The 23,733-nt window shown below is 48.0% G+C and overlaps 1 protein-coding gene across 7 annotated transcripts in view; it reads right to left on the bottom strand.

Annotated features, from left to right (window-relative positions):
* The window catches only part of STS (steroid sulfatase), a 548,358-nt gene that overhangs the window by 468,226 nt on the left and 56,399 nt on the right, over positions 1-23,733 (bottom strand). For all 7 annotated transcript variants that reach the window (XR_004297752.1, XM_032391161.1, XM_032391165.1 and 4 more), the window contains one exon: positions 1,755-1,895. Coding sequence is in view for 6 of the 7 variants with exons in the window: in XM_032391161.1 (XP_032247052.1) it covers positions 1,755-1,895 (141 nt within the window). In the remaining variant the exon portion in view is untranslated. The remainder of the gene's footprint in view (positions 1-1,754; positions 1,896-23,733) is intronic.

Raw genomic sequence — 23,733 nt, 5'->3', positions numbered from 1 at the left:
CACTGTGGAATTTAAGAAACAAAACAGATGAACATAGGGGAAGGGAAGGAAAAATAAAATAAGATGAAATCAGAGAGGGAGACAAACCATAAGAGACTCTTAACTGTAGGAAAGACAAACTGTGGGTTGCTGGAGGAGAGGTCGGGGGAGGGATGGGGTACAAGGGAGACGGGCATTAAGGAGGGCACGTGATGTGATGAGCACTGGGTGTTATACGCAACTGATGAGTCACTAATACTACCGCTGAGGGGCGCCTGGGTGGCTCAGTCAGTTAAGTGTCTGCCTTGGCTCAGGACATGATCCCAGGGTGCTGGGATTGAGCCCTGTACTGGGCTCCTTGCTCAAAGGGGAGTCTGTTTCTCTGATTCCCTCTGTCTGCCACTCCCCCAGCTTGTACTCTCTCTCTGTGTTAAATAAATAAATAAATAAAATCTTAAAAAGAAAATACTACTCCTGAGGCTAATAATACACTATACGTTAATTGATTTTAAGTAAAAATAAATATTAATAAAATAATAAAGTGAAAAAAATGATAAAGAAAACTTAAGAAATGATCACGACTCTGATAAGAGGAACTAAATTAGTAGCAACAGAGGTATGAGAAGCGTCCAAAAGTAAGATCTACACGTTTTACAGAATGAGGCCAAAGGTGGGGCGGAAAACGTATGTGGCCAATTGAAATCTCATCCTTGTCCGTGTGTTTCAAGGTCTAACAAATGTAGGTGAGCACACATTCCAAACACGACAAGCAGAATCTGATGCAAAGCTTCAGCTCGGGACGGACACGCACGTGCACGCCGCGTTCTCCTCAAAAGAACAACAGATGCCCGCTTTCTGTTTGGCCTGACACATAGCAATGCAACACTCTCCCAAGCTGCAGTGTGGTGTTGAAAACAAGATGAGGAGCCGGCGTGAGGCCGTGACAGTCAATCGGCGTCCACAGCACTCACCAGTGCGTCTGTCCCCCTGCTACATGCTAGTATTATTCATAGATCTTATAAGGAAATTCTAGTAAAAGCTAATGATCTCTTCCCCCAGCTTGTGCCATTCGGTTTGTACTGATCGTGGGTAAGATGAGGCTCAGAAGCAGTTTATGACATTGTGTCCCCATGATTATAAAGAGAAAATGCAGCGTTGATGCCAATATCCTATGAGACAAGGACCGACTTTCCTTTTTAAATCAAGGGGCCCTTCAAATACGTGTCGTGACCGTGGTGTTGTGCGGACGGCTGAGACACAGAACGCCCTCCTCTGTCCCGGAGTCCAGTTCCCCTTGTGCTTCTCCCCCCACTGCAATGACCCCTGGAGCTTGAGAACTTGTGCAGGCTCCAACCTGGCATCTGTCCTGTGCCACCTGTCCCCGGCCAGGCTGGCTGCTCATGGTGACAGCAAGAAGGCATGGAGGTGGCCAGCAGGGACGGGGGCCGTGGGGGGAGCCAGCACCCAACAGACAAACTTGCCTAAAAGAGGGGAAGCAATGGAAAGGAGAAAAGGAGGACGGGTGGAAAGCAGTACAGTATCTCTGAGTAAGAAAGAGTCCTTATGAAGATCTTTCTAGCGGTCCCTCTGGGTTTACCTTCTGCGAACAGGTCGCGTCCCACCCGCCTTCCTAACGCCCGTACCCGTGTGCATCTCCGTAAAGCCCCACGTGAACCTGTGCGCCCGGAAGGGCTCTGACACGTGTAGGCGTTCTGCGCTCTGTGAGCTCATGTCCCTGCTGCCCAGCTCTTCACGCAGCAAGCCCGTCCCCGCACCTGAGCGTCTTGTTCCCATAGCAGCCAGGATCTCCGATGCCAAGGTCATCGGCCATCAGCAGGACGAAGTTGGGCCTTGAGGCTGCGTGGCTGTGGGCCTCAAACAGGAACAACAGCAGTAGGACACGGATCCTCATCTTCCTGCAAAGGCCAAGCACACAGACGGACGTGAAGGACGCCAGCGTGCCGCGCACCCTCTCCTTTTGTGGGACCTTCCCCCAACCCGTCCGCCCCACACAATATGTGCTCCAAACACATGCTGACACATCGCTGGGCAAGGAACGTGATGCTCTTATTTCCAAAACAAGCATTTCTTCCTCCAAGGACGGCAATGACCTCCCATTTCTTCCCAATGCGAAAACATACGCTCTGTTTGGAAAAATGCAAACAAGATCACGGGCCATCTCTTCCTGGGGGGCCAGCTCCATAATTCGCTAAAAGTTCTCTATTTGAGCCCTGCATGGACAGGCACTCCAGAGTTGTCTCTTTTCTAAAATTATCTGTCTTTTTTTTTTTTTTTTTAAGGGTAACACGGGTACATATTTCCAAACTCAAGGAGGACCAGGTTCAATGGCTGAGGCTGCAGGCCCAGGTGCTGGATAATCGCTTAGAGCAAATGCACGCAACGTAGGGAACCCACAGCATCATCACAGCACACACTCACACTGGGTGACGTCCACACCCTTATCCCTGCAAGTGGTGAGCACGTGACGTTCCAGACGGAGGGGCCTCTGCACATGGCATTCCAGATCTTGCAATAGGGAGATGAGCCTGGATCGTCCAGTTAGGCCCAACACACTCGTAAGTGTCCTCACAAATGGGAGGCAGTGGGGCATTTGGTAGGTGACAGGACCAAAGGAGGGGTCCGTGGTGAGCAAAGCGACGTAAAAGGTGACGTAATGCGGGGCCAAGAGCCCAGGAGTGCAGGGGCCTTCTAGAAGCCGCTAAAGCCGAAAGTCCCGAAGGAGCCCGCTGACACCCTCATTTCAACCCCGTAAGACTCACTCCAGACTTCCTACCTGCAGAACGTTAGCATAAATGAATTAGCGTGGTTTTAAACCTCCAGGATGGTGGTAGTTTGTTACAGTATCAGGGGAAACCAATTCACGCAGAACACGAACCAGGTGTACGGTGTGCTGTGTGTCTGTTCACTGCTCCGTCCTACAACACAGAACAGTCCCTGCTGCGTGCTGGTGTTCATGTTTTGGGCTGTGTCATGTTAGAGACTTTGCTCGCAGATGCCCGGGGTTCCTGGTGGTCTGCTCCCCTTGAAGGGTAGGACACGGGAAGCCGGATGGAAGGCCTGCGTGTGTGTGGGTAGGATGAACTGTCAGGACCTGGGAGCCTCTTCTCCTGACCTGTGTGTCCACAGAGCACCCCTCAATCTCCTGCTTGGGGCCGGGTCCCTCTGGCGGGCTGCATTCTGGGACTGCAGTGGGGTGAGGACTTGGCTGCCCTCCCTTCCCAACATGGATGTTAATGACTCTGCCTCGATCCAACCCTTTGTTTCCCTGTGTCCCAGCTGGGCCTGATGCCCCAAGCTCAGAGCCTCCCTGATGCACATTCTCCAATGACCCAGCCTTTTCCCTCCCGGGGCTGGCTGACAAGGGGGACCTGCCAGGTCTGCACCGTTCGGACGGGGACCTAGAAATCCAATCTCTTCCACACAGATGTGCAAACCATCCTCAGGTTTCCACCCTCACTCCTGACCCCATCTTCACAACAACCTGGAGCTTCTGCTTTCTGGCCCTTTCTGGGTCCTGGGATGCTAAGTTCAGTCTTCCTGCTGGCTTCTGCATCCACAGACAGGGAGCGACTCCCTTCCTGTCTTCGGCTAACCCCACTCCTGCTCTGCCATCTTCCATCCTTGTCTAGCCCTCTCTTGGACAGGCGGTGGGGGTCAGTGTCCCTGTCCCACTGGAACCAAAAGCCTGACCTCCGTGGAATCACATTCTCAGCTCTATGGGCGGACGTCGGCTTCCCACTTCATCTGGCATCTGCCTCCCTCCCCACTCTGCTCCCCGTCCGAGTGGTTCTCAGCCCCAAGCCCGTGTTCCTGTCCGTTCAGAGCCAGAGCTGAGGCGGGGGCTATGGTGGGGATGCCATTTACCAGGCTGGCCGGCCAGGGAGAGGCCTGGCCCCCTGGCCCGTGGGGGCAGCAGGGAGGCGTGCAGGACATAAGGCCACAGTGTCCGGCCGCGTTCCACAGCCGTGTTCTCCGTACTCTCTCCTCTCTGAACATACCCTCTGACATCAGGCGGTCTCTGTGACCGAGCAAATGAGCAACCAACGACTAACAACTTGTGTGGATACGAGGCTGGAAAGATGCTCTCTTTCTTAACCACACTGGGGACCCCACGAGGGCAGTGGCTGGGGGAACAAGGACCCACGACAGCCGCGTGAGACAAAGCGCCGACGTTCTCTCTGCTGCATTAACAATGCCTCGCTCCAACTCCACCAAAGAGGAGATTAATGAGGACGGTACCCTGTGTTTTAGATGGTTGGAAGGATTTATGGGTAATAGAAGGATTCCAAAATTAGCATCCGTCTGTCAGCATGAGGAGTGACACACAGGAGAGCTTTGAGGATGACTAAAGACCCCCGTTAGGGATGCCCACAGAATGCGGAGGGTTGGCACGGCAGGGGTCCCTAAGTGGATTGAACGCCTTGTGAAGCCGTAACTAATACCAGCGACATATAAAAGAGCATGCTCACTAACCTCCCGTCCCTGCAAGGACGCCACGGGGGGCGTTCACACCCAGAGAAGCCGACAGCCACAGTCCTGCGGTCACATGCTTCCAACTCCTTAGTCTTTTCACGCTTCGCTTCATATAGAAAATAAATAAATACAACTTCTTACTTCAAAACCCCAGCTTTCTGAGTGCGTGCAGGCACTCTACGTGCTTTGCCTAGTTCTCTACCGAGTCAACTCTGTGAAGAAATACCGGGAACAGGCACTCATCACCCTTATTATTTTAATTGTATTTTTCTACTATTAATGATTTGTTATGTAAAGAAATGATGATTGGTTCTTAGCTTATTGCTGTCATTAACAGGGTTTCCCAGCCTTGGCATGACCGGCACTTGAGATGGGAGAAGTCCTCGCTGTGGGGCTTGCTGGTCACTGGACGATGCTCAGCTGCACCCCACGAGCAAAACTGCCCCCCACAGAGAGCCTCCGAGTTCCTGTCTGCCCGCCACCCTTCCCGGCATCTGTAAAGTCATCCGCAACATCTCTGCATCCTGCACCTTCCACTCACCCTCTCGGCTGTCCCACGCAAGCTGCTTGGCGTCTACGGAAGAATTCGGAAACTGCCACCCATCCGAGTAACCGTGAATTTCTCCCTTGCACCCACAAGCACGTCTTCAATGCTGACAGGTGATGTTCCTCGGCCAGGACAGGCCCCCAACACTTACAGAAGCCTTTCAACTCCCAGGCATGTGGGCACCAATCTCGGGAAGGGTCTTCAAAGAGAAAGTCAGGCCCTGAGCATACCTCCTTCCCTGGCTTTACCTGCCTCCTGTCCGTCACTGGTGTGTGTGCCATGTACCACCTTCCCTGTTCACCAGGGGAGACCCATCTCCCAACACTCATCTGGTCCGCTGCCTTTGGAAACCCAAATCACAGGATCCTTAACCCTCATGTGTCAATGACCCGAAGCAACAACTTCCTCTCTGTCCAGACCTACTTCCGCTCCCCCCTCTTGCATCTCTCTCCTTCTCAAGCATCCTCCCTTCTCGGAAAAGCAAACTCTGGTCCCCACTCCTCCCGTCCTCTAAAGACAACCACGCAGGGACCCGTGGTTCTGACTACAGCAACTCGCTCATCCCTAATGCTGCCCTCACTTCTTTCTTTGGTGGCTTTTTCTCCCTGCTTGTCAGGAAGTAGGGGAATGTGTGGAGAATTACGAGTCAGGGGTTTTGTCCCTGCTCAGGCCACCAGCCACGAGGTCTTGGGCACAAAGCACCAGCTGTCTGTGCCTCGGGCTCATCCACCATTCCCTCCGATCCTGTCTCTGCCGCAGGGAGTCAGCGCACATGGTGGAAATAAAGGGTTTCCACAAAACCGGGATCTCAGGGACCCCTGCACTCCCGTGTTCTCTGCATGGTTCATGGCAGCCAAGGCTCAGGAGCTAGCCCAGCATCTGCCAACAGACGGATAAAGAAGACGCGGTCTCTATACAATGGAATATTACTCAGTCGTAAAAAGAAGAAAATAGTGCCATTTGTTACAACAGTGATGAACCGGGGGGCTATGATGTCAGACACAGAGAGACAAATGCAGTATGAAAAGAAATGTGGAATCTTGAAAAAAGAAAAGAGGTCGAACTCACAGACGCAGAATGGAACACACTCGCTAGGGGCAGAGACACGGGGGGAGGTTGGTCCAAGGGGACACATGTTCAGTTTTACGATGACCACGTTCCGTGGACCCGGTGGACAGCATGGAGACCACAGTTAATAATACTGTGCTGTGTACTTGCTACGGCCTTCAACAGTAGATAGTAAACATTCTCACCACAAGCCAAAAAATGGTGAATAATAGGTGAGTTGATGAGTATGTTAATTAACTGATTTGTGATAATCATTTCACAATCTACATGTATATGAAATCATCACGTTTCCATTTCAGATGTACACAATTTTGTCAGTTATACCTCAATAAAGCTGGGGAGTAGGGCAGGAAGAACATCCCCCTGCCTCCCCACAATGAAAAGAAAAAGAAAGAGAAGAAAAAGTCTCCAAAATGATGAAGCGCTAGACAAACAGCCCTTGTTAGGAGGAAGTTAATCCATCTACACCTTTACAACTACAAGCAATTCACTGACAATTCAACCAAATCCATTCCAATTCAACACACTTATGGGGCAAAAACCGGATAACTGACACTGTGACAGCCTTGGGAGGGTTTCACGGTTGCACGAGCCGCAGAATGACCCCACATGCCTCCAGCTGGTCAAAGGAGGGAATCCACACGAGCATGGTGCCCACTCCAGTGACCACCGGAGTGACAACCGTGGCTTTGGCAGGTGATGTGAGGTTTCAATCCCGGCCCCCCGCCTGCTGGTGGAGAAACTTGGGGCCATGATTCAGCCTCTCTATTGGTACTTTCTCGTGCAAAATGGGGATAATCAAAACAATACCTTGTAAGCATCACGGAGAAGATAAAATTACACACTTAGCACTATGAACACATAAGGGGCTCATCACTAGGGGCCAGTGGTTGTTAGTAGTAGTCATCATGGCGCTATTATTATAACTTTGTGTAAACTATAAGGACAGCAACAGAGTTTCAAGCAAAATGTGGCAGCTGACTACATGCTGGCCCCCGTGACACCCTTCGGGTATTCCCATCTTGTATAATCCCCTCCCCTTGGGAATGGCTGGACCTCACAACCTGGTTCTCATGAACAGAATGTGGAAAACGGACAGCACGTGACATCTGTGCTCAGGATGCAAAACACTGTGACTTCCATCTGGCTAGTAGACTCCTCCTCCTGCTGGATTTTAATGGAGTGAGATTCTATGTAGGAGAGACCCCCCCTCCCCATGACAAGGAACTGAGGGAGGCCTGCAGCCCTCATGCTGACCACCTACAAGGAACAGAATCCTGCCCACAACCACCTGAGTGAGCTTCGGAACGGAGCCTTCAGATGAGACCACCACCCTGGCCGGCACCTCAATCGCAATGCACCAGCTACACTGTGCCAGATTCCTGACCCCCAGACACGCTGAGATAAGAAACCCTTGTTGCTTTGAGCTGCTAAGTTTTACATTCATCTGTTACACAGAAGCAGAAAAATAATACAAAGTCCAAGAGCTTTGGATGGGAAGTTCAGTTGTGTTAATGAGGATCTGCAAAGGCTTCTGATGGCAGAGGCTCAGAGGCCATGCTGAACTTATTTTAAGAACATGCTTCATTAGCAATGAGTAGTCAGAATTTATGTAAGTAATTTAAAGACACATTGCTCAGCTCACCAACCATGTGAAAAATGAATTCTTGTTTTACGATCGAAGGTTGAAAATACCGGGAATGGAAAATGTACTTATGGTAGCCCAGAGGGATACGGTTGACAGAGAGATTAAATGAAGCAAAATCCAGGCTCCGTGTGAGTCTTAAGTAAAGTTTCACCCAAAATCCAGCTATTTCGAGCATTACTTTGGTCCACCCTGCCTTTACTGTACATGAAGATCAAAATTCATTTTTTTTCAAATAAACTATTTTGTTGTCTTTTTACTTCTATTCTGAATGTACAGAAGGAAAATATATATAAAGCCACTATGCAGAGAACCACTCAGATGATAGGTTTCCCTATCCCTATCCCATTCTTTTTCTTGTGCTGCTTCTGGGAATGGCCGAATGCACAGCATTCCTATGGTGGCACACCGTTGTTTTGGTTTTTGTTTGTTTTTCCATGCAAGACTCTCACTGTGCGTTGGAGAAAAGTCTCAAGGAAGAGCAGGGATCAGAAATGGGTAGCACTGTCAGCCCACCCAGGACATGACGGGCAGACAGTGCAGAATTTAATCAGGGGATGATGTGCCTTCTCCGTCATTCTGCTGTTCCGTGGCAGATGGACCTGGCAGAGTTTAGAGGCAAAGTGAGCCCAGTGGCCATGATGTCACAGAGATGCTGGTACCCAGTCTAGGTGGGGGCAGGCAGGACAGAACATCAGGACTGATTTGAGATGCAATTAATACAACCAGGTAATTAACTGGATATGAGGTGTCAGACAGAGAGAGAGAGAGAGACTGGTCAAGGAGACTTCAGCCTTGCTCTCCGGAAAGACATGGGGGCCATTAGCTTTGCGGAGAACAATGAAGACAGAAAATGTCTGGGGCTTAAGATGATACCTGCACACCAGGATGTTGCCACAATAAAGATCCATTGTACATATGTGTCTTCCTTTGGAAAAATCCATTCCAATTTTCTGTGCATTTTGCTGAGACGTTTAGTTCAAGTATAGACCTTTTCTTTTTTTTTTAATTGGAATTAAACCCAATAGGATATCAAAGCCCTTTAATAATTATTAATATCTACAGAGTATTAATTTCTGAATCACAGAATGGGTTTGGTTAGCTCAATGTGACATTACGTCATTAACCTCCAAAATGTGACTGCATTAGATATGGTTAGGCCTTTCAACCTAGTTGAAAATGTTAGAAAATGTAAGTTTGTTAATAGCCATTTAGAATCCCCTTGCATATAAATTACTACTGTCTGAAGTAACCAGAACTTATTTTTTCCCCACAAGCATGGACATTTATAAAGGTGTTTCAAAGTATTAAAACACAGTTAGTACTTAAAAAATAAATGAAAGTGCTCTACTTCAAAATATGAGCATGGCACATTTCTGAAAACCTGCATAATTTCCCTCCTTAAAAAATTATTTTTCTGAACAATCTTAATTTGGCAAACAAGCAAGAAAACACTTTTGTGAGGAAGTAGCTATTCCTAAAACAGAATTATCATGAAGGAGGGAGACAAAAGAATATTTTCGTAACTGGAGATGTAATTACATTAAATTTGTTCATTAAAGAAAAACTAACACTGCGTTTACATAACAGAAACTTTACCATGGCAACGAAAATGTTCCTAATCTCTTTGCTCAATGGGGGAAAAAGGCATATTGAAAATAGAGAAAACCCCACATTACAAACCATATTTTTTAGAAGAAAGGCAGATTTATTCAATTCAAACTATCTATAATAAATTTCTTGACCAATAATTGGTTAACGAAGTGTTAACAAAGCGTTATCTAAATAGACATCCTGTTTTAAAACCGTAAAAATTATCTGACAACAAAAACCTATCTGAATATGTGTTAAAACAGGTGTTTCCATAGATTTAAATAGCCCTTTAAATTGTTTATGATTTTTCTAATGTAACATTATGTGCCAAGTATACTTTAATAAAAAACAATAAATTGCTTGCAATTTTCTAAAATAAATATTTATGTTTTACTTATCTAGCGAATTGCTATTTTTATAGACTCTGCCACAGTAGACGGCACTCTGGTCTTGGCATTTCTCAATACACTCAACTACACATATCACAATTAACTTAATTATATTAATGTTAATCGTATTAATAATGAAAGCTATTTGAAAATTAAGTTTTTCTCAACCTCTTTCTTTACAACTAAAATCTTCAGACAGCTTGGGGAAACACCAAGTTCAGAAAGTCTTTGGAAGACCCCCATGGCTCCCACTGACTTCTCTGTCTTCTTTGCTGGTACGGCTTATGCTCTAGGACATGACGAAGAGGGTAGCATGCAGGGAGTCCAGCCATGATGCTTCCCATATTGGTGGCAAAGTTCCTTACCTGCCAACATGGAACTGAGGAGCCTGATCTTTGCACACCTGTGTCTACGGCTGGACAACACCAGGGCTCCTACCACGTCTAAGCTCCTGTAATATTTATGTTCCCAAAACCCGATGGTTTTTCCCTAAGTCTGCCTGGAACTGACTCCGTATTTTCTTCCAATTTGAGAGGACAGGGCTAAGCCCCTGAAAGCATCCACACAAAGCAAAATAGTCCATGAAAATTGTAAAAACCAGAGTCTGAGGAGCCTTTGACACCCCATGATGTCTGGGTTCCTGAAAAGCCTTTCCCCTCATTGCCCAGGTCCACATCTGGCTGCCTCAACTTGTATTCGGTTCCTCGGCAAGGATGAGCGTTCCCGTTGACACTGAGAAATGCTAAGAGGCAGGTGCTCTATGGCAGTGATGAGACTGAGCCTGTCATGAGATGAGACCCCTCCCAGCCCGGTCCAGGAGGTGGGGAATTTCTCAGGCAAACGGGGTAGTGGTCCCGTAGTCTCCTCAAGACCCAACCCAACCCAACCCTCCTCAAGACCCAACCAAGCCAGCTGAAGGGGAGCCCCTCTCTCCCCTGGAGTTCAGAGCAACCAGTAATTACAAACTGCACCCCATTGGGGAAAGCAACTCCAAGAGCAAAAGGCTTCTGAAGAAGACATGGTGGTGTAGACACGCACCAGTGGCCAAAGCAACAGTAACAAGTCACAGCCTTCAGCTTGTATCAGATCATTAGCCGCGAGGTACCCATGCTCCAGAGACCACTCTCTACATCCAACGGCCAATGTGGGAGGCTCTGGATGACTCCCTTGTTACAGACGAGGAGAGTCAGCCTGAGAGGTGACATCCCCAGCTCAAGGACATGTGGCAAGTGACTGATGGAATGGGGGGGGTGCTAGTCCAGTACTCTTGGACCCCAAATCCATTCATAGAGAAACGTGACAAGAGGGGCTGGGCCACGAGGTACCACCAAGGGGCAAGATGTGGTTGGAAGGAGCATTCCATTTCACTTTATACATGGCTGGGTTGTTTGAGTATCTGATGACTGATTTTGGAATTTTTAAATGATTTTTGATTGTGGGAAAGATTCCCATAAAACTCACCCTCTTAACCATTTCTAACTGTCCCCCTCCGTCAGCCCCTGGCCCCCACCCTGCCACTCTCTGTCTCCATGAGTCTCACTACTCTTAAGTATCTCATGGGAGTGCAATCATACAGGATTTGTCCTTCTGTCCAGCTTATGTCACTCAGCATCACGTACTCAAGGTTCATCCAAGTGGTAGCAAAGAGTCAGCACTTCCTTCTTTTTTAAGGCTGAATAATATTCTGCTGTGTGGATGGACCACATTTTCTTTATCCATTCATCCAGTTGTTTTTTTTTTTAAAGATTTTATTTATTTATTTGACAGAGAGAGACACAGCGAGAGAGGGAACACAAGCAGGGGGAGTGGGAGAGGGAGAAGCAGGCTTCCCACCGAGCAGGGACTCCGATGCGGGGCTCGATCCCAGGACCTGGAATCATGACCTGAGCTGAAGGCAGAGCCTTAACGACTGAGCCACCCAGGCACCCCACATCCGGTTTTTTTAAAGATTTTATTTATTTGACAGAGAGCAAGAGAGCACAAGCAGGGGGAGCGACAGAGGGAGAGGGAGAAACACACTCCCCACTGTGCAGGGAGCCCGATGCGGGACTCAATCCCAGGACCCTGGGATCACGACCTGAGCCGAAGGCAGACGCTTAACCGACTAAGCCACCCAGGCGCCCAATGTCCACTCATCTGTTGATGGCAATTATGTAATTTTAAAAGACAAAATATACAAAATAGCTAATCAGCATTAATTGCACTCTTGGACTACTGACCACAGTTACAGAATTCTTTTTTTTTTTAATTTTATTTTATCATGTTACGTTAATCACCATACATCACATCATTAGTTTTTGATGTAGTGTTCCATGATTCATTGTTTGCTTATAACACCCAGTGCTCCGTGCAGAACGTGCCCTCCTTAATACCCACAGGTATGAAATTCTTCACAGCTCTTTGCAGGGGTAAAATTTGTGAAGATGTACATATTTTGAAAAAACTATATCATGCACATGCTAATAACATGTATGTTGGTAAATGTGCCCCTGGATATAAGACATTTTTGTAGAACCCAAATGAACATTTTTATTCATCATTAAATTTCTCATTGAGGGCGCCTGGGTGGCTCAGTTGGTTAAGCGACTGCCTTCGGCTCAGGTCATGATCCTGGAGTCCCGGGATCGAGTCCCACATCGGGTTCCCTGCTCAGCAGGGAGTCTGCTTCTCCCTCTCCCACTCCCCCCTCTTGTGCTCTCTCTCTCTCTCTCAAATAAATAAATAAAATCTTTAAAAAAAAAAAAATTCTCATTGAATTCTTAAATAACTTCTGGGTTAAATTCATAAATGCATTTTTGGCATAGCACATATATGTATATATATATGCACACTCATATATTATATTCTCTATATACATATTTATGCATATATACATATGTGTATATATACATGATATGTGTGTGTATATATATACATATACTATATATAATCATAAATATGTATATACAGAAGGATAAAAAGTATGTGAAAATATATACCTGTCTCTGTTGATAGATTACACACATGCACATCTAGATCACCTTATATTAGTTCGTTGAAATATCTTCGAATATCAGTGTCTTATACAAGTTAATACTTGAACGTTATCCCAAATGTTACAGGAGAAACTTTTACTGCTCCTGATCCATTATTTTCATTCTACACACCTGAATGTTTTGTAGCTAGATGTTCACATCTAATGGCTTGCTTTTAAGACAAAAGAGGGTTATCAGTTTCCCCACTTTGCAGATAAAAATGCATGATTATCATAAGCAAATATTTACTTATGTTATCACGGTCCCCAGAAGATATTTAATGCCATGGAGCTTTGATCAGTGTCATTTTGTGAAAAGTATATTTTGTAACGAGTGGATTGCTTTTAAGATAAGAGGTTATCTTAACGGTGAACTGCGTTTCTCTCCACACTAAAGAACAAAGTGCATTTTGAGACGGAGTCATGCTATCAAGATAAATAAATAAATTTAATATTTAATAATAAATAAATAAATTTATCTAGCACATGCACCGATGCAAATGCCCAACATGGAATACTGCTGTCAGCACTTCGTTTCCGATGCTTCGGAAGAGTAAATGCCCTGAAAACAGTCGTTCTTTGGGGACGTCAGAGCCCTGTAAGGAAGAGATGCCTACCCTACCAGCAGCCAACTGGGACGGACGGAAATCACGTGTGTCGCGGCCTTGCACGCCCCCTCCGGGCTAGCACATTTCCACGGGGAATACGTCGGAGGGAGTTCACAAACGGGATTCTCCCGTTGCCATTTCAACTGGAACAACTCTCTGGGATCCCCAAGGTCTGTAATGTGGCAACTTTGTGACCTGGCCGAGCAGAGATGTCAAGGGCGCCCGCCGTTAAGGGCTGAACGGCAAGTGTGCGAGAGGAGGAAATCGCCCCGGTGCCGCTCAGCCTTGTAACACCTCTCCTTGAGCTCCACATCTAAACGCTCCGCCATCATTCCCTCGTGATCACGGCGTACCTCACGTGGTTATTTAGGTAAAATTTACTGCATCTTGCGAACCACATGGGTCCTCAGAAGTCTGGGGAATGTGATCATGTCACACCTTCCTCTTGGGCTTGCTGGGGGTCACCAGAACTGGAGAGTTCTTGGTACCGGACAGCACTGCATGGAAGTCTCATTACAACAAGACACGGTAGAGGGTGAGGGGGCCAGACTTAGGTGACCTGTTTGCTGGCAATGCTGAATCCCAGCAGGATTTTGTGATCAAACCACAAATAGAAACTGTCATGGTCTCAATGTTTGTGTCCACCCCACACTCCAAAGAAATTCAGATGTTGAAATCCTAACCCGCCTCCGAGGTGATGTGATCAGGAGGGGCAGGGCTTTGGGGAGGGGATGCAATTCGCACCCTTATAAAGGAGGCTCCAGAGAACGTTGAGCCCTTCCCGCCATGGGACAAACTGATGCTGCCTGTCTCGTTTATGCAGGACTGGGCAGGTCCCAGTCTAAGTTGCTAGATTTCTTTGGAGTTTGGTGCTGGAGCAAATAAGAAAACGTAACTTTGCCTAAGGAGGTCACTGCTCTACACAGAGCTTTCTTGGAGACCTCACAGGAAGACACAGAGCCTGGGTCAATGCAGGTTGGGAATTATGTGCATGTTCCTGGATCCCCTGGCCAGGATCCCCCTGAACACCCCGACTTCACCTTTCTAACATTTGTAGTTTCTACCATTCGGTATGAAGGAGTGGGCCCACATCACAGGCAATCAGAGAGAATGCTCAGCAAACTTAAAAGGGGAGAAGACAGAGCATTGCAGAAGGTCTAAAGGAGAAAAAGGGAAAGCAAGAAGGGTTGAAAATAGAGTGAAAAGTTTCTTTACGTCCTCGTCTTGTCATCAGGGCTGCAATGTCAGAAGGCCTCCGGGGTTGTTTGCTCTGGTCTTTTGGGGGGTGAGATGCATTCAGCTGGGCAATGACTCGAGATGAGAAAGAGGAACATGATTTTAGCTGTTAGGGATGGGGGCCAGGCATGATCGATTTCACAACCAGATCAGGGATCAAGATGGCTCAAAACAACTAGGCCATCCCCGCTAAGTGCATGGCCAGCCAGCTGTTACTGTCAACCTCACCCTTCAGCAAGCTACTTAACTCCTCCGCATGAACGGCGTTTGAGAGAATGATCATCAGCCTGGCCATCTTTGTAGGGACGAATGGAGGTGGGTGCCCCCACCCCCAACACAGAAGCTCTCACAGAATCACGACTGGTTTTTTAAGTGACTATAAATATATGGACATCGCTGTCAGGATCTCTAAGCAGAATGTAGAACCTTTTTTTTTTTTTTCTTTCCATTTAACTATTTGGATATTAAGATGGTGAAATTCACATGACATCAACTCCACCATTTAAAGCACTGTAAGGTGTACAATTCAGTGGTATTGAGAACACGCACAATGTGGTGCACCCACAACCTCCAGCTACTTGCAGAACGTTTCAGCAGCCCCAAGCAAACCGTGCGTCCTCCACACTGACATTCCCCATTTCTCCCCCCCGCCCGCCCACCCTTGGCAACCACTAAGCTGCTTTCTGCAAGGATGTGCCTATCCTGGACACGTCACAGAAATGGGATCATGTACTACGTGGCCACGTACGTCTGGCTTCTTTCTCTGAGCACAATGTTTTCAAGGTCTGTCCACAACGCAGCAGGTACGAACACTTTGTTCCTTTTCGTGGCTGAATACTATTCCATCGTAAGGGGCTGCCACCTCTTGCTCAGCCATCCATCTGCTGATGGACGTTTGTGTTGCTTCTAGTTTAGGGCTATCTTCCTGACCCTTGTCGCTATGAACATTCGTGTGCAGGTTTTTGCCGGAACACCTGTTTACAGTTCTTTGGGGTTACGGACCTAGCAGTGGGATGGCTGCATCATACGGAGATTCTATGTTTACCTTGGTGAGGAACTGCCCGATGGTCTTGCACACCAGCAACACCGTATGAGGCTCTTGATTAAAGCCCTAGTGTTTTAAAAAACCCATCAGAAAGCTGAGGATGCACTGAAAGCCACATGCACTACAATCCAGAATGGGATGAAACTTCCTACACACCAGAGACCCTCGTCTGCTTCCCTCGCAGGTGGAGGGAATGTGGAGAAGAGGGGAAACCAGCCAGCCAGGCAGTAGGCTGTAGCACAGAGTGGAGCCCCCTGAGCCTCCTGGTGGTCAGACCCCAAGCTCTGTTGGGGGGAGAATGTGGATCTCCCATAGAGCATCTGAAGCCAGAGGGAACTGGACTTAATTTGAGCTTAACACACAGCATCTACACTGAGAGAGCAGCTCACACAAGGGGCCAGATGGGCAAAGGGCTGCGATGTTTTCTTGTGGCAAATATTGAATTTAGTGTCCACCAGTCTTCTAGACTCAATGTCCGCCTTTAGAAAAAAATCTATATATGTATATACACACATATATGTAAGTATTCATAAATACACATGTATGTTTCATACACATACAACCTGTGAAGTAGCATAAGATGTACAAACGTTAAAATGATCAGGCACAGCCTCTAAAACGTCCATAATAACGAATAAGGACGTTAAAGGACTTATAAAAGAATTCAAGCATTTCCACTGAATTCCAATGGTGATACCTCCTGGATAAACAATATCTACAGACTTCGTTAAGCCTTTAGTAAGATTAAATGAAAGTCATTCAAAATTGCCTTCAGCCGAAAATCAGTTTTGATATAAATATATAAGGAGAGCCAATCTTCAGAATAAAAAGTTGGAACAGACAGTCGGAGGTAGAAAGGAAGATGGGCCTGCAGGGACTATATCCTGCAAGTCCAGTATTTAGGGTAGCGTTCTCTGCTCTCAGACAAGCAACACCATGAGACCCTACATAGTACTGGACACTTAATGACAGTAAGTGCCTTTGGGTTAAATGTTAAATCTTGAACAAGACTCAAGATACCACATCTTCAGCCGAGAGCACGTTTCCCCCTACAGAACTATGTTTTCTGCACTCAGTTCCACCGGGGGTGTCCGAACGGAAGAGCGTCTTCTCTAAAGTAAGACATGCCCTTGGCCGAGATCTTCACATGCTGAGTTTGCTTACACTGCAAGCTAATTATCACTTGCTGATAGACGGTTATAACAATAGAAAACCAAGAAGATCCAAGTTCAAACAGCAACACGATTATACTTGACAACAGAATATAATCCTACTTAATTAATTAGCGAGTAATGTCACTTCCTTATTTTTTCACATGGTGCCTACACAAACGCAAACAATGGACTCCCAATGTAGTCACACAGCGTGCTGACCTTATTAGGGAAATGTCCACAGACGTGCATTTACCGATTGGACGGGCATGCTGCCTGATCATGTCCTCTCCTCAACAGTCACATCATGTTTGCAAGTAAAACAAGAAAGGTATTAAAAACTAGACCCTAGGTAACCAGCTAACTCAAGATGTATCTGCCACCAGATTCTAGAATCAGTATTTCTGTAGATGGTCCGTGTGCGCATAGGAAGCTAAATGGCGAACGTCTGATACCGTCCTGAGCTGGCTGAGAACAAGGCAGGTCTCCGCTGCTGGAAGGTCATGCAACCGGACCTCTTCAGTTCTGCTAGCTTCCGCAGCAGAACAAAGCATCATGGTAGCCAGGAATCTGGACATCCCATGTTGCAGGCTGGCTGAGGAGATACTGCAGAAGAGTGCTGGCTTATAAAACAGGTATGGCCACTGTGGAGGTGTTTCAGGATGTGCACCATGAGCCTGCGCTCTTAGTAACTGATACCAACGATCTGTACGAACGTGCTAGGAGAACACGCATCCAGCACGCGGAGGACGGTATGTGCCTCGGAAGAGGGGACGGTCTCAGAAGGACGCTGGTAAGTGAAACAAGAGATGAACACTCGCAGAATCAAATCCAGAGGTGACACACAATCTACTTAATTTAACGAATATCATCAACGGCGGGAGGATGCTGATATCAAGAAGGTGTGGTCTCACTGTGAGTCACGTGGAGAAGATGTTAGCCGATGAAGGCATGGGCGTTAGCTAGGTGAGCGATGATGTGACTTGGTCCCTAAGGCTAAAATTAATGCTCCTTTAGCACACATTATGTAAGGGGATGTTTCTGAGACAAAGAAGAGAAGTTCCAGCCAAGTCTGCCCAGGTCGGACCATAGTGGAAATATTTTTCAGTTCGTATCACTGCTATTTAAGAGGGAGAGACAGACGTGGGCTTATCGAGGTGCAGGCCAATGAGATGCTCGGGGGCACAGACACCGTTCTGCATACGTGATTGCTCACGAATTGCTACCCTTTCTCCCAGCACACAAAAGACATGAAAAGTGCTTTTAAATCTGCGTGAGCAGCCATCTGCAAAAGACAGAAAGGACTTCTCTGCTGTCTCAGAGACCAGAGCCAGCACTGTGTCCAAAACCAGGACCACAATCTTACAGGAGCACCCACATGAAATGATCAGCCTGGCACACGGCATCTTTTCCCGGCCACGACCGGGTGGAGAATGAAAAACCCCATCTGCTGGGGCTATTGTGGAAAGGGTGACTTGGTGGAGAAGTAGGGAATTTGAACAAAGGGATGGCTATGATCCTGTCAGCTCATACGCAAACTCAGCATCTAAGACGGATCCAAGTGGAAAGAGAAACATGAAAGTCTACCCATTGAGAGAGAAGCCCAAGCAGATGAGCACTCTGCTTGTTCTTTGCAAGGCATCCATCTGCACGATGCTCCTTGCTCTGCACGTTAAACTGTGCATGACATCTCCTGACGAAATAAACTCAATAGGAAGACGGTAATTAAGAAATAATTTGGCAACATAATTTAATTATGGGTCATTTAAATGTTTGGAAGCAGCCATAAAAGCGATTTGCATCTCACTAATTAGCCCCATTTATAACCCCTTCTAAACCTTCCCTTGCTAAGCATCCCAGAAAATCATTGTAATCAACGGAAATCACCAAGCAACAACAGATTTTAAACACCAGTGCGGGACAATACGTCTTAGGAGAACACCCCACGGAAGCAGGTAGGTGCCGTGCGCGTCCAGCTCTGTTTGCTTCAAGGTGGAAAGCCACAGGCATGCCTGCTGGAAGACGTGCTTATCTGCAAGGCATCTTCCTGCTTCCACCCACCCGGCCCGTGCCATCGGGTACACGGGCTGGTGGCCGAGGAATCTGCAACACCACTCACGTCCCCTCCTCTGTTGCTTCCTGCATCAGCGGGAGGTGAACGAGTATATTCCCAGGGAGAGCCTTCTCCTTGAAAACAAGGCCTGCCCAACCAAGTCTTGGCATCCCTCTCAGGTACATCTTCATGCACAGCTTGGCTCGGCTGCAAGAGCTCGGCCAGCTGGTCATGGGACGGAGACACGCCCAAGGATGCATTCTCTCGGAGTACCCCTGAACATTTCCTGCCCTGAAACTCAACCACAGTGAACAGAAGAAAAGGCTGTTAGGTTCACGAACAATGTTCGGTTTCACCCAAGCCCTGTGATCCTGGAAAACACAAATGGTTAAGAAATACGCCCACTCTCGCTGTTCTGCCACATGGCTGAGTGCACTCCTTTCCTTGGATGACTCAGATAAGATTTCCCGATGCCCCCAAGATGACTCTGGACAAAGCCAGACACAGACCCTCCGAATTCCCTTTCTTTGTCTCAAATGCTTCACGGAATGGCTTGCCCCCATCATCAATCAGAAGAAAATAGTTGTCAGACTTTGGTTCAGCTTCTCTCCTGCCCGCAGGACCCCGCACGTTGGCCCAACTCTCAGCGCGAGCCATCAGACAGCCTCTCCTGAGGACAGCCTGGCCCCAGGGAAAACCTTTCTCAGATCTACCGTCCCATCAGGCCACCCTCTCGTCCCATTTCCCACGCCTGGTTCCCCCTGGCTTTGTTTACTTCTCCTTATATGAGTAAAACCCTTTTTGCCTAAGCTTTGAAACTATGCAGACCTTGGGACAAGCGTGTTTTTCCCACTGAAAGAAGGCCTTCGGATAAAAGTCTCTCCTTCCTGGCTCTGCATCTGTGTGTCTATGTGTCACCGTGGAGACCAGGTTGTCTTGGGGGGCGGTGGGAGGGGGAGGGGGGTCTTGCCCGGGCAGAGATGGAGCCCTTTCCAAGTGTGGTTCTGCCATCCAATCAAGCTTCCTGTCCCGTGAGAGATCATAAAGAAGGTGCCAGAATCACAGCCCTCTGTGTACCGTCCTCAGTACTTGGGATCTAGAGAAACGCAGATGCCACTTCAGCAGCATCACCTGGAGGGTCCTGGAGGAAAGCTGACGCAGGAGTGTGCCTGCCCCACCTCGTGAGGTCTTAGTCACATAGTTGTTAGGCTGCAGGGCAGAAACATCTCACCATTACTCCGTGACTAAGGGAAGCATCTCTGCTGGGTCTGAATGAGCTACCTCCTCCAATATGTTTGCTCCACACGTGAGCTGCAAAGGAGCGGTACCTGCTCTGTTTGAGGCTACCGTGGATGGCCTTTGGGGTCGACGAATGAGCTGCCCTTTTCCTGGGGGCACCAGGAAGAACCCAGAATCGGTCAGACATCCCAGCGGGAAAGGGGAGATTCATGCAAGATAAGAAAATTATGGAAGAATTCACTAAAAGGTTGACAGGGGTGTGGGTAGGAATAGGGAAGCCAAGGGGGACAGGGTTGACCCCGAAGGCTGGTACCATCCTGATGCCCAAAGGGGAGAAAGGGGTCACCAGAGCCAACAAGGGTCCTTGATGGGAGCAGAGAGCCAGTCCAGAATACAGCCCTTCCTCTGCAGACCTTTACGGAAGGACGAGGGGCTTGCATGAAAACCTCAACCTGAGTCCCCTCCCCTTCTGGATGTTATATCTCCCCTTAAGCACATACACCAGGGCCAGAGGAAATACAGCCTGCTGATGGTAGTCCCCAGGGGGCTTCCTCCAGGGAGGAGAACAGAATGGGTGAGGGGGACAAAGTGAGGACAACAGGGAGGAACCCAGGACGGTCACAATGCCGCTGAGGTCTCCCGCCGCATCACAGGGCAGTGTTCTCTCTCTCTCTGCTCAAGAGAACCCTGAGCTGACCCGCCCAGGAGTACAAGAGGCGAAACCGTGAACGGAACCCCGGTTCACCTGCCTCCACAAAACCCGTTTTTCTCTTCAGCACCACCCACTGCTGTGTGAGCTGCCTTCGTTCCTTCCACAAGCCAGGGGGACCCAAGGAAACCAATCAGAGAAGGCCTGCACGGGCTCAGATGCCCATCACAGCACACAGACATCAAGTTCTTCTTTCTAGACAGCAGGTTTTGATGGCGGGCACCCGGAGACCATACGGCCACGTGAGTTCCTGGAGGATCTGGGGGGCTGCTTCTATGCGAAGGTGAAGAAAGGAAAGACATAGATAAATCTGCCCGAGTTTCCAGTGTTGCACTGGGCGTCCTTGGCAAGGCATCCAAAACGATGTGACTCGAAAAACTGACCGTGCTTGGGTGGGAGGGATGTCGAGAGCATTCACAGTGCACCTGCTCTATGCCAGGGACAGCCCTGCCGGTGCACATCAAGGACGGCGATACGGACAAAGAGGAGCTGAGGGCAGGGCCAGCGCCCGGGGGGGACGTGGGCACCCTGCAAGTGTGTTTCAGACGCCACCCCAGGCTAAGGGCCGTGCTCGTTGTCCCCATCATTAACACCTCCTTTCACTCTCAAAAACGCCCCGCGGGCAAATGAGGGACAGGGTGGGCCCACATCCAATCCTCACCATGGACGCCCCGTCACCATCCGCCTTCCATAAAGGAGAAAGGCAAGGAACGCTCCTAGGAGCTTAAGGGGCTACATGGGGGGTCACACCGCTAATCAGTACAGAGGCCACGATCGCAAGACAAGGTAGGTCCAGGGTGACGGTCTGCATTCAGCCACCGTAAATGACTCCTCCCAGCCCCCTGGTTTGCAGACAGTAAATCAGAGAAGGTCTTATTTGGATGGCCAAACAACCAGGGAAGAGCCTGTGAGGACTTTTCACATTCTTGTGCACTCATCTCCAAACACACCCACCTGCGATGTAATACCTCTGCAGAATGTGCTCTATTTGGCTGAAGGGCTGGCATGAGTCCCCTCAGCACTGATTGCAAAAGAGAATTTGCAGTAAAATTACAGAGAAAATCCCCAGGCTGCAGGAAATGACCCTCCCAAATTCCAATGTGAGGCTGCCTACTATATATATATATATATATATATATATATACACACATGTATGCATGTATATTTTGTATGTACATATATATATGTGTGTGTGTGTATATATTTGTATGGGCTCCTTAAGGATACAAAATGTTGAAAGGATGTTTCTGATAAAAATAAAACTCCTCTTAGGAAACTCGATCCATGGGGGTGCCTGGGTGGCTCAGTGGGTTAAGCATCTGCCTTCTGCTCAGGTCCTGATCCCAGGGTCCTGGGATCAAGTCCCACATCGGGCTCCTGCTCAGCAGGGAGCCTGCTTCTCCCTCTGCCTGCCACTCTCCCTGCTTGTGCTCTGTCTCTCTCTGACAAATAAATAAATAAAATCTTTAATAAAAAAAAAAGGAAACTCGATCCATGGATGCAAAAATAATTATTTTTACTCTCACCATTTCCCCTGAAGGGGTTCAGATCAAGCCTTCCCAAAATGTGCCACTTTGGCATGTGTACTATTTTGAGCTGAAGACAATCAAAGCCCAAAAGACTCAGGAAGTGCTATTTACACCCTCCCCCCACCCCACTGCCTGGGAGAATTTAGACAGAGGGGCTGGTCCAGGAAGACAGCGATCATCAGCGAGAACCACGGAGTCTGGGCTGACTGGGGCGGGGGGGGGGGGGGGGGCGGGGGGGGGGGTTGGCACGGGTTGTTTTTTCTTTGTGGCCCTTATGCTTCCTGTGAATTCCCTTCCTCCCCCTTGAAGCCCCAGACTCTGACCCCTTTGTCCTTAGCTCAGGATGGTATATAACCTTCAACTGCCTGATTGTCTTGGGGCCCCTCACGATTTTGTCCATATGAAATTAAATTTTTCTCCTGTTCATCTGTCTTATGCCAATTTCATTAAAAGACTGGCCAAAAGCACCTAGCAAGGGAGGAAGGGAAAATATTTCTGCTCCTATAGCCCCCATAGGAAATGCACAAAAACAAGTGCCTCTTTGGAATTAAAATTAAACACTTAATAAAAATTTTTTTAAAAAGGAAAAAAAAATCCAAGTGTCTGCTAAAAGATATGCAATATTCCAGAACTCAGTTCCCATCTCCTGGTGATCTTGTGCAATAGTATGTGAGCCCAGAATGTTGGGTCAGCCACCTTAATCTGTCGGCTGGTCCTTACAAATCTCTCCTTTGATTTATCCTACATATGGAGGTCTCTGTCATGGGATGTCCCCTGAGCTCGAAAAGGACCCATACGGAAGACACTTAATGGGACATCCAAGCTGGAGTTGAGTCTGGCTCCCCACGGCTGACAGGATAACCCTACCACGACCAACCCAGTCCACTGCCTCACTGCCCACGTCTGAAGCCGAGACCCAAACACCATCCTGCGTCTTGTGGTCAGTTCTGGATTTCATTGATGGGATCCTATTTCCACACTGGACGCCGAGCAGTGACCTTCCCACACTCAGGTCTGCGTGCGGCTCTCTCAATCCTCATCCATGGGATCTTCTGGGATACAGGATTACAGACAAGTCCTTTACACAGTAAGGTCCCAAAGAGCCCATGCAGTCCTTCAACAAAAAGTAGGTAACAATCTTTGGAGCAGACAGGCAGGGATGGGTTGGGAGAAGCCAAAATCCCAATGGGACGCAGAATAAAGTAAGGAGCTGGCCTGGGAGGATGGCTGTGTATATGGTTCCTTTCCCACAGTCAGAGACAGATACAATTTTTACACATAAAGAAGAAACAGTAGCAAACCTGTGTGTTGATTACAAACCTCTTTAGACTATAGCATTCCCAACAGCAAGGAGGTGTGTGGATATTTAAATGGCAAGCATTACATTTAATGCTGACTACAATCATATCATGCAAATTCATTAAAGCACTGCATT

Source organism: Phoca vitulina, unplaced genomic scaffold (genome assembly GCF_004348235.1).
Source record: "Phoca vitulina isolate PV1807 unplaced genomic scaffold, GSC_HSeal_1.0 scaffold60, whole genome shotgun sequence".
NCBI lineage: Eukaryota > Metazoa > Chordata > Mammalia > Carnivora > Phocidae > Phoca > Phoca vitulina.
The sequence above is the reverse complement of the archived record's forward strand: the minus strand, read 5'-3'. Positions and strand labels throughout refer to the sequence as shown.